The sequence below is a fragment of the Molossus molossus genome, unplaced genomic scaffold (genome assembly GCF_014108415.1).
Source record: "Molossus molossus isolate mMolMol1 unplaced genomic scaffold, mMolMol1.p scaffold_m16_p_3, whole genome shotgun sequence".
Taxonomy (NCBI): domain Eukaryota; kingdom Metazoa; phylum Chordata; class Mammalia; order Chiroptera; family Molossidae; genus Molossus; species Molossus molossus.
This window is the reverse complement of record NW_023425366.1, coordinates 66,321,031-66,333,201: the sequence shown is the minus strand read 5'-3', so window position 1 is coordinate 66,333,201 and position 12,171 is coordinate 66,321,031. Positions and strand designations below refer to the sequence as shown.

The 12,171-nt window shown below is 34.7% G+C and overlaps 1 protein-coding gene across 3 annotated transcripts in view; it reads right to left on the bottom strand.

Moving 5' to 3' along the window:
* SLF1 (SMC5-SMC6 complex localization factor 1) overlaps positions 1–12,171 on the bottom strand; it is a 62,917-nt gene that overhangs the window by 34,904 nt on the left and 15,842 nt on the right. For 2 of the 3 annotated variants that reach the window (XM_036279229.1, XM_036279228.1), the window contains exons 5-7: positions 9,197–9,359; positions 2,936–3,079; positions 82–228 (exon numbers count right to left, since the gene is read on the bottom strand). In XM_036279229.1, coding sequence (XP_036135122.1) covers positions 82–228; positions 2,936–3,079; positions 9,197–9,359 — 454 coding nt within the window. The remainder of the gene's footprint in view (positions 1–81; positions 229–2,935; positions 3,080–9,196; positions 9,360–12,171) is intronic. The other variant, XM_036279230.1, reaches the window with a different exon arrangement.

The window sequence follows — 12,171 nt, the reverse complement described above, 5'->3', positions numbered from 1 at the left end:
ACACAATTTCATAAATAACATATTTGGTAAATTTAGAACAGAGTTGTACAATATAAATTATTTTTAATTGGAAGATCTTACCTGATTTCTATATGTGTGTCTTTCTAAGGCATTTCTCATTTTAATAAATTTCAAATCTTTACTGGACTCTCTGAATTTTTCTTTCTTTTGATGTTCAGTGAATACAGAACTAACATTAACATCTTCATCATGATTTTGCATTTTTTTCTGCATGTTTATAAAAATATTTTAGTTAGACTGTGGGTTAACTATGACCTTACCACAACCAAAACAAGTCACAACAGAAAAACCCACTCAAGATAGGTTTTGGTGTGCTCTCCCTCCTGGGAGCACGCCCATGCCTTCTCTCTCGGGGTCTTATACTCTAAGGGTCCCCATGAGATTTGTAACCAGGGGAGCAATAAGCAGAGGCAGTTTGTCTCAGGCTAACCCCTTGAACTGGTCTTCAAGGCCCACTTTTCTCGGACTTCCCTGTGAGCCAAAACAGCCTGCCAGGGCCATTTCTTTCCTATAACATTTCTAGACAGCCAAAGGAGCCCCGCCTAGCCTCCTTGCTGTTGCTTCTCCTATCTTAAGCCCTTTCTTGTTTCACTGTCCCCAGCTTTAATAAATGTACTCTCAAAATAAAATAATAAAGTAGGTGTTGTAAAATATACATATAAGAATAAATACAGTAAAGAGCCTTGTGAATTATATTACATCACAATTATAATAAATAAAGCAGAAAAATGTAGATTTTTAGTTTACAAAGGCTTATATTATGTTTACATACACATTCAATTAGGTATTTTTATTTTACTAACTTAATCTTTCTGGGAATCTCTGCTTTTTTTTCCCATTTGTCAGTCAAAACAGAATATGGTTATCTTAATTATTTTCTCTAAATGTTTGTAAAAATAATTTAGGCTGTAGATCAAATAGAATTTTGCCACTACTAGGCATATCAAATAAAACATCTTGCCCGGCTGGTGTGGCTCAGTGGTTGAGCGTCGACCCATGCACCAAGAGGTCGCGGGTTCGATTCCCGGTCAGGACACATGCCCAGATTGTGGGCTAATCCCCAGTGGGGGGCATGCAGGAGGCGGCCAATCGATGTTCTCTCTCATTGATGTTTCTATCTCTCTCCCTCTCCCTTCTTCTCTCTCTAAAAAAGTCAATAAAGAAAAATTATTTAAAAACATCTCAAGAAAATCATTTTACAGGACATGGATATAATAACATTAAACAGATAAGGTGTATCATAAACTATATTGTGTTTTATTATATTAAGAAATTTATTTTAGCTCTGGCCAGTGTGGCTCAGTTAGTTAGGCATCAGTCCTGTGCACCAAAAGGTTGCTGGTTTGATTCCTGGTCTGGGTACATGCCCGGTTTCAGGCTTCATCCCCACTAGGGGGCATGCAGGAGGCAGCCAATTGATGCTGTGCTCTCACCAATATTTCTCTCTCTCTCTCTCTCTTCCTGTCACTATAAAAATCAGTAACAATAATTTTAAAAAAATTTTTTAAAAAGACGGACATTTCACCTTGGCCGGTTTGGCTCAGCGGTTAGAGCGTCGGCCTACGGTCCAGAAAGACCCGGTTCGGTTCTCGCTAAGGGCACGTACCTCGGTTGCAGTTTGTCCCCGGCCCTGGTTTGGTCATGCAGGTGGCTACCACTTGATGTGTCCCTTTCACATCGATGTTTCTCTCTCTCGCTCGCTCGCTCTCTTCCTCTCTCTCTCCCCCTCCCACTCTATTTGAACAAAAATGGAAAAAATGTCCTCGAGGATAAAAAATAAAAAAAAGATGGAAATTTCTACGTGAATTTTACATATCCTCTTGAGTCCTAAAAGGAGTTCAAGGTGTATACAGATATATTTTAATAAGCTCTATGTCTTTTATGAAATCTCCCTTTGATTCTTTTTTCCATGTTAAAGAAGAAGCTAAATTTATTTTAGTAACTCCATTCGTTGTGAATGAAAAAAAAAAAGTATACTGTGGTCTATAATAACTATTTCAGCAGATACAACTTGAAAAGCATCTTATTAAGACCATGTACATGCAGTTAATCACAGAAAGTCGTAGTCTTTTAAGTCACATAAATATCAATTATACTCTGGAAAAGCCAGAAAAAACTGCATAAACATTTTAAGCTCTTAGAAAGTTTTATTTAATTTCTCCATATATATAATTTCTTAAGGTACTGTTTATTTTATGAAGTTCCAATTGTTCCTAGAATTCTCTTTATAAAATTTTTGATAGGTGCAGTAAAAACAATTAATTTTTAATTACTTTCTAGTCACATTTAAAAACATTTTAGTTTAGACTAATAATAAAATTACTAGGCTTATGATTTGGTAAATCAACTAAAGAGTATGTTCTATAAAACACAGTATGAAATTACATTAATCATGTCTTTTTTTGGTTGTTGCTGCTATTGGAAAGTTTTTACTTGAGAGACATATATATGCTATCTTAAGGTACTTTTCATTGTTTCAAGTTCAAAGTCCTTCCCTGTTTTCTGTTTTCAATTTTAATCAAAATTGAATTCATTTGTGTTAATTAAAAATTTTTGTTCTATATACAGTAAAATACTTGAATTTAGACCATGAATTATGAATAAACATATTGTCAATAGATAAAAATTTTTTACGAGACATGTTCAATTAAACATACAGAGGAGTTCTAAGTAATTACCATGTGTTGAGAATACATTATGTTATAAGAACTATGTTTCTATATTCAATAAAAGTCTCAAAACAGAGACATACAGTTAATATCCTAATATGCTTAAATCACAGACATTAAAACTCAGCTGGGTTCAAATACCAGCTCTGTGATTCCAAAACCCATGCTATTTCTTCATATATCACCTTTCAAACAATTCTATAGGAACTAGAAATGCACTTTTTTTTTAACCAATAAGGTTTTACCTGAGTTCTACACATGGTCTCTCTGAAGACATCTTTCATTTCAAGAAAATCCATTTCTTTCCTGAAATCTTTGTTTTTTTCTTGATTACTGTGTTTAGTCCAAACTGAATTGGTTTGGGAATCTTCATCATTTTGAATTTCTTTCTGTATGTATATAAATATCGTTTAGGCAATAAATTAAGTATAATTTCAAAATAACTATACTTTTTATGGTATTTAACTTTATAATTGTAGAATACTTTGACAGCCAAACAGGTAGGTAAAATGCACTCTCCCAAATTAAAGATTATTAAACCCTAGTGAGTTCTTTCAGGGGAAAAAAATCATTACAACAAAGATTCTGAATAAAAGTGATTTCTGTTTATCTCAAGAAAAGCTAATGCCTTGTTGATCCAGTAACAGTCAATACTTTTTACAAATAATCATTAACAAAACTATTTTATTTAGTGTGTCCAAATCTAGATTTAAAAATTTCAGGTTATAGATTACTTCTTGCATTGTTTTTCAATTTACTGGTAAGACTTCTCATTTGCAAGTATATCACACATAGATAGGAAAAGCGCTGAAAACTGACTGACCTTACAACTCTGATTTTACCTGAATAGCTATAAATAATTAGTTTCACCTAAATCTATCTCAAACACTTATATTTCTCTTGCCAAGAAATCCAAACTGATTAATAAACTACCTATCACTGATTCAAAAAATACTTGCATATATATAATTCTAGAATTTAGTAGAATAAAGAGTTGGGAGTAAAGATGAGTTCAAGACAATTCCCAAAATGTATTTATGAAAGGGCATTCAGAGATTCACTACCTTTACACAGAGACTAGAAAATCACTGTCCTCCTTGGGACCAATTATGATATAAGCTGAAATGTGGTTAAGGCCCATGGTGTAATCTTTGGTTCCCTTTCACTTGTACAAAGCTTCCTATGTGGATAAGAGGCCCTTTAGCAAGATATAATCCTGCAAACAGAGAACAATCACTGAGAGTAGCTGAATACATTTCTTCAACTACTCAGAAAAGTGAAATTGAAATCTAAGAAAAACGAAGACATTGCTTGCTTCCTATTCCTAGCATCAAGAAAAGAATTACTCTGAATGTACAAATAACAATTTCTGTTGTGGACAACCTAAAGTGGAATCAAGTGAGTTTCTGGCTTTAAATTTCACATAGTTGACAACAGAAGAATAAATCTTCAGGCCCGTATCATCAAGAAATGTCTAAAATATAGGATAAATTAATCCTGTATGTTTTCCAGTTACACAGAATATATAAAAGAACATACCATTATCATTAGCAATTAGGCAAGAACATGTTTTCTAATATATTTACTTATGTATCCATTTCAGATGCCATATATTGACCTGTGAATTAGGATGTATACTGCAAGAATCCTAAATAAATAAATTAAAAGTCATAACTTGCATTGCATTGGGAAGGCTTTTAAAAATAATCTATTTTCTAAAGAGTTAAACAAATAATCAACATATTTTCTCCAAGCTACCAATACTCTCTCAAATTGGCTTACTCTTATAAAACACATAGGAATTATTTTATTTACCTATAAATATTCACTTCTTATTTCTTACTCTATACATATTTCTTTTGTTCCAACTATGTACTTTTAGTACACTGTCTAGGTGTTGGTCTCCTATATGATCCAAGAAAGAAGAGCCATGTCTAGTCTATTTTATAAGGCATGTTCAGAACAGATGACCAAAAGCCTCCTTATTCAGTAAATTATTGTTATCTATGAGTAGGGCAGCACAGTGTGGCAATGACTGTTGGCTTGGCTTCTGATTAGGATGTTTCACGTCTTGGGCTAGGTATAGGTATGCTCTGGTCTCCAGGTCTTATTCCTTGATTTGCAATGTCATTTGCTAAGTAACTTAAATGAATTCATGAGACTTGAATGTCAGAGAGGTCAAACAAAGAATAAGATTCTTTTGAGCACTATATATGGTCCTTAACTATTATTATTTCCTAATTCTTAAATAATATCTCATAATCCTATGATTAACTACTAGTTTATGATACTGTTTTTATAGCATTAAGTAATTTTAACTACCCAGAAAGAGACAAGGTGAATATCAAGGAAACCTAATAATTCCCCAAATGAAAGAAGAAAAAGGAGATTTGAGGAGAGAACCCCTAAAATTTATTGAGGGTTTGGCCTTAAATTTTTATTTGACACAGTTGTGGGATCCCATAACTGTGCAAATTATTTAATCTGCACCTCACTTCACCAACTGTAAAAGGGGACCATAAAACATCACACAAAAACATCAGGTTTAAAATATGATTAAGCATTAAAAATATTTAGCATTGTGATTACACAGTAATCACTCAACAATTAGCCCAGAGTAATAGTTGTAATATTCTCATAACAACCAAAGTACATACAAAGGAAGAAATTCAGTCACAGGATAACTTACTTCCCTATGGTCACGGAACTAGTAAATTATAAATATGGGCCCCAAGTTTGTTGATCTGGCTCAAAAAGCTTTTTTTTTCTGGTCATTCCTACTACTTTTCCATAAGACTTTTCTGTGGTTCATTATATTTCCTTTCTTAAGCGGATATTGCAAGTATTTTTTAGTTTTCCAAACTATGCTCTCTGTTTTGTGAAGCTTTCCTTGGGTGAAACAAATGAGACACATTTGTCATTTGCTCCACTGCATTCCTGTACCTTTCACACTATTTTTCCAATGCACAATATACACTGAACTATAATTAATAGTTTTTACCACTAAACAATAAGTGCCTTTAAGTCTGACCTGTGGTCTTATTTTTCCCTAGTACATAGCATACTGCCTGGTACAGCAAGTTTTCAGTACATATCTATAAACCTGAATGAAACAGATTCCTGATTCTGTTACTTATCAGCTTTCCAAAAAGTGTAAGTCGGTTAGACAAAAGTTTGTTTTAATAATTTCTTAATTGTTATTTTTAACGAAGTCATTTTAATGGCAATTCTTAGAGGACACTTGAGAAGCCATCTAATGAATGATGTAAATATGTTATGTGCCAAAGCTGCAGAAGAAAAGCATGACATCAAAATGACGTTAACTCTTTTATTCTTGGAAGTGAGCACAAAATGCCTTTCTTATTTGGACTGAATGGTTATGAACTCCCAGCTGTCTAAGCCAGAATTTATAAAACAATGTATTCTAAAAACAAAGATAAAGGAGAGATTATCTGCTATTTTTAGTTGATATACTATTGCTTCCCTTCAGTATGTCAGAAGATGAATCTGACTGTTTTGAGATTACTGCAAAGAAGATGTGGATAAAACACACTACATATTACACTTTAATTATTTCTTCCCATTGAAAAAGAAAATTCAGGTACTTTTACTAATCTATTTAGTTAAGAATTGTTTTAATTCTGTTGACAATTAATTCTACCTTTAAACTGTTCAGATAGTTAAATCAGGATGCTTTTGGCTGCAATAGAAAGTGAACTCAAACTACTTAAACATGGAAATGTACTACCTCACAGAATGGCAATGTGGTCTAATACTGTGGTTTCAGGGGCGGTTAATCCAGCAATTCAAGTATCTCAACAAGTATCCAGATTCTGTCTCTATACTTTTCTGTCCACAGAGTTGGTTTCATCCTAAGACTACTTCCCCTCATGGTCAAAGAATGGTTGTTAGTGGTAATTTAGGTTTCATTCTCCATCTTCACCTCTGGAAGGAGCCAGGCTACCAGTGACTCTGTTTTCAGAATGAAGAACAAACTTTCCAGAAATTCATATACCTGTATACCTCTTCTCATATCCCATGGATCAGAACTGGTTCTCATGCCCATTCCTAGCAATTTCACTTTGATGGGCTATAAGACTACCTGTAGTTCAAGCAGCTCCATCCTCTGAACTGAGGTCAAATTTCCAATCTACAATGCTGCTATTCAGTAAAGAAAGGTAATTATAGAATGATATATTTATTACACATACTCTTAGAAGACTCAAACAAAGGCTTTTCAAAATTTCTCTATTAAAGAAAGAAACATAAAATGAGAACTCATGTTCCAGGTTTCATGCAAGATGATTCAGATATAATTATGGAAAAGACAGGTATCATCCTTGATGACATGGTGCTTTTGGTTTAGATGGGGAAATAGGCATTGGCTAAGTAATCAGCCAATTAATCAATTATAATTAAAGCAAAATAATGCTATAAGAACACATTATAAGTGAATCTAACTTAACACGGTGATCAAGAGGCAACATTATCACTAGAACCTGAATGATGAGCACAGGAAATGAGAGTGATGGGGAGGATCTCGCCAATCAGGGAATATAGCTTTTGAGAAGACAGTGGCTTACACTATTAAGAAATTGGGAGAAGACAGTTTTGTTATAGTACAATAAACATAGAGAAGTGGAGTGGTATACTGTTGAAAATCTGTGTACACACTGTATTTATATTCACAAAACCATAAAACTATGCCCAAAATTGTATTAAATCTATAAATCAATATGCGGAGAAATGTCATTTTTACAATACCTCTTTTTTTTGGTTAATTCTCACACAAGGATATTTTTCCATTGATCTTTACAATAGAGTGGAAGGGAGGGAGGGAAAGAGAGAAAGAAACACTGATGTGAAAGAGACACATCATTTGGTTGCCTTCCACTGGGGCTGGGGATTGAACCTGCAACCGAGGTATGTGCTCTTGACTGGATATTGAACCCTTGATCCTTCGGTCTGACCCTCTAACGGCTGAGCCAAACTGGCCAGAGTTACAATACTCTTTTTTTTTTTTTTTGATCCTCACCGGAGGATATTTTTCCATTTTTTGTACAGATAGAGTGGGAGGGAGAGAGAGGAAGGGAGAGAGAGAGAAACATCAACGCGAAGGGACACATCGAGTGGCTGCCACCCGCACGACCAACCAGGGCCGGGGACAAACTGCAACCGAAGCACGTGCCCTTAGCGGGAACCGAACCCGGGTCTCTCCGGACCGCAGGCCGATGCTCTAACCGCTGAGCCAAACTGGCCAGGGCAGAGTTACAATACTTTTTTAAGTGAATATATCTTTCCATTTATTTAGGGATTCCTCAATGTCATTCAATATAGTTTAAAATTTTCTCCACAGGGCTTGCACACCTATGATTTTATTCCTAACTATTTTTTATTTGCTGGCATGTAGACATGCAATAGATTTCTATAAAATGATTTATACCTATAAAATACACTTAAAAAATGAATAAAAATAAAAGTTAGGAGTGACAGGAAGCTTATGGGAACTTGTAAGCCATGTTAGAGGTTTAGAACTTTATCCTAAGGCAATGAGAAGCCATTGGGGGGTTTAAAATAGGAGAGTGACGGGATCAGAATTGCTTTAGAAAGAACATTTTGGCTGTTCCTTCTGAATGAAGTAGCATGGACTAGAGAAAGAATAGGTAAGAATAATTAGGAAATTAGCAAGAGTATAAAGGTAGAGTAATAGGAAGACTAGGAGTCTATTCGAGGAGCACAGGGTAAAGAGGATAAACTAAATATCATGTTAGTATAAAAGGAGAAACACAATTTTATTGAAGAGGTATTTGAAATGAAATTAACCGGACTTGGTAACTAACAATTGGGGAATAAGGGAAAGGAAGATCCCCAGGTCTCTAACATAAATTATTAGAAAAAAGTTTATGCCATCTACATTGAGATCAGAAACACTGAAGAAGAGTCCATTTTCCCTGAAGGATCAAGTTCAGTTTTTAGACATACTGAAGTTTCTCCTCTATCTTGAATAACCCTTTTTCAAAATTCTTCTTTGCTTAATTCCAGAGGGTTTCTTCTAAGGTTGTTCCCATTCAAATTACTTAAGGAGTAGTTTGGAAAAGGGAAGTAGCATAGGATAGGAAAATATTTCTAAATCCTTAGAAGTGTCTCCATCTTTTAAAATGGTATAAAATAACTCCAAAATTCTCATATGATACTATAGTCCACTGCTATTTTATTTATACTTACATTATAATGCTCAAAATTATTTTGTAGTTAACATCACTAAGGCACTTGAAAACAAAAGCAGAAACTCAAAATAAGACTATTTTAAATTTAATAAGTAAGCTTCTTTCAGAACTAACAAACGTATTCTTGTTAAGAGCAATTGCCTTAAAATGTCATTTTAATTACTTTTAATCATTATATTTTCAAAATTCAGAACATAATTTTACTATATATCACTATATTATTATTTTATACAGTAAACATTCAAAAAATGTAAAATGTCTACTATTTATTTTACTTACCTCTAAAAGAAAATCCCCTAGATACTGAATTGGATAAAATGGAGCCTTAAAATTATCTTTTTCTTGTTCAGCCTTGATTCTCGCATTACTGGCAATCACATGAGTTATTCCACTTGGTGAACTTTTTGGTAAAATAACATTTGCTTTTCCAGCCTCCAAAACTCTAAGTAAAAATGTAAATAGTATAGAAAGTATTTTTTTTAAATAAGTATATTCAGACAAATAATCTAAATTATCTAAGAGTTAATATCCAAAATATATAAAGTTCTCATACAACTCAACAAAAGGAAGACAAAGAACCCAATTAAAAAATGGGCAGAGGACCTGAATAGACATTTCTACAAACAGGACATACAAATAAATGGTCAAGAGACATATAAATGAATGCTCAATGTTTCTAATCATCAGAGAGATGTAAATTAAAATGACTATGCAGTATCACCTCACACCTTCCAGAATGGCTGTCATCAACAAATCATCAAACAACAAGTGTTGGTGAGGGTGTGGAGAAAAGGGCACTCTAGTGCACTGCTGGTGGGAATGCAGATTGGTGCAGCCACTATGGAAAACAATATGTTGTTACCTCAAGAAATTAAAAATTGAATTGCCATTTGACCCAGTGATCCCACTTCTAGGAATATACCCTAAGAAGCCTGAAACACCAATCAGAAAGAATATATGTACCCCCATGTTCATAGCAGTACTATCTACAATAGCTAAGATCTGGAAACAGCCCAAGTGCCCATCAGTAGATGAGTGGATAAAAAAGCTGTGGTACATATACACAATGGAATACTATGCAGCTGTAAGAAAGATTTCTTATCCTTTGAGACAACATGGAGGGACCTGGAGAGTATTATGCTATGTGAAATAAGCCACTCAGAGAAAGACATGTATCACATGAGCTCACTTAGTGGAATACAATAAACAAAATAAGCTGACATACAAAATAGATCCAGAGATATGAAAATAGGGAAAAGACTGACAAATCTCAGAGGGATTGGGTGGTGGGGGGCAGGAAGAGAGAAACCAAAGAATTTATGTGCATATATGCATAACCAATGGACACAGACAACAGTGCTGTGAAGGTGGGGGTGGGGGTGGAGGGTCAACAGGAGAAAAAGGAGGAACATCTGTAATATTTTCAACAATAAAGGTTAAATAAATAAATAAATAAATAAATATCAAGAATATTAAATTCACTTCTTCGGGAAAAGTCACTTCAATAAGCCAAAGAAACAATGAAAGAAGTCTAAGGAAGTAGCTACCTCAGAAGGCAACATACCACCAAAGAAATCACTCTGAACCACAAAACATGGCACTAGTTGCCAACCTTCTTCTAATAACTAGCTTTTGAAAAAGTTGAATCCACATTAAGAAATACACTTTACATTTAGACTTAGAAGACACACACACACACACCCCAAAAGTTTCATAAAAGTTATGATTCTGCTTAAGGATTTAGAAAGCTGTAAGAGAACACTGCTACCACCTAACAGGAAAAAAAAAAAAAAGCCAAATAATCTACAAAAATCATAATTTTTCCTGAACCTGTCAGAAAACTGAGATAACAAGCCAACATAGAAACTGAATTTCCATAGAGTGATAAACCACTTTGTGAAGAGACTGAACACTCAAACTATTTCACTTTGCCAAGACTCAGGAGAGAAGTGGTTGTCATAAAAGCAGGTAAGAGTCAAGAATAATTTTAAAAATTTAAGCCCCAGTGAAGGTATCATGACAGTTTAGTGTAAATAGGAGTCCCTGACACAATGAAAGCCGGCTCTCACTTGCAACATCTTTGCCACAGACCTCCATTAAGTATTCATGAAAAAATATAGGAACAGGTAATAGAGGAAGCCCCCACTGGTAGCACAGATGGGCCAGCCAGGACTGACTGCCACCAAGCAACAGACATAAAACCAGATCCACTTCTCTGGATTCTTCTCTCATGTATGCAAATGCCTTAAGCCATTTGGGTAAGGTAAGCAAGTTTTCTACCTTCAAAACCCAGGAAAGGTGCACTGCTTGTGTTGGAAGAGTGAAAGTAAAACCCACTTGCCTCTGTGGAAGGATAGAAAAACCTGCTGCACAGCTCAAAAAATGATCCTGGAAGAGGGGCAGGAATGCCACTAGGGCTTAGGATCCTGTACCAATACAAATCAGAGATCTAATACTGGGTAGTGGATAAAAATTATTTCTGGCCCAAGACCCTACTCAAAGATAGCAGGCAAGAATATGGCTGCTTTGGGGGATTGAGACACAAACACTGAGAAAGTCCCAACCCCAGGGACCAAGAACACAAAGAATGCTTAAGAATGGAACTTATCCAGAGAAACTAAAAATATACCCACCCTTAACCCCACTGTAGAAATGAGTAACAAGCAAGGGATGAACACAGTATGAAGACAGAATCCTTTTATGAGTCCTTGTAAGAGTCCTTTTGGTAGTATAGGGACTACCAAGATGAGAGTAAAGCAAGAAAACTAATACAAAACCCTCTAGCACCCAAGGCCCGCCACTAAGCCTAAAGAAACTGTAGCACTCTGCTGGAGTAAATTAAAATGATATATTTAAAGTGACTATACCATTAACAAAACCTAAACCAAGCTCAACTGACAAGATTAACTCAACCACCCCCCTACTAACTGCCTTACAGAAGAGGTAGAATATGTTTTTGGATATAAATAGTATTTACTTCTATATATGATATCTATGCGTACAATAAAAAACAACAACGAGGCATATACAAAAAGGGGAAAAAAAAAAACAAATCAAGAGATAAAGGAATAAACAGCACAGAGAGATGATCCAGATGTTGAAATGTTCTGAAAGTGACTTTAAAGTAACTGTGACTGACATGTTAAAGGATATAGGAAAAAGGTGAACAATCTACATGAAGAGATGGAGAATTCAGAAGAGAATACAATAAAAATTGTAGAAGTAATAGACACTACTACATATCAAAGAAGAAT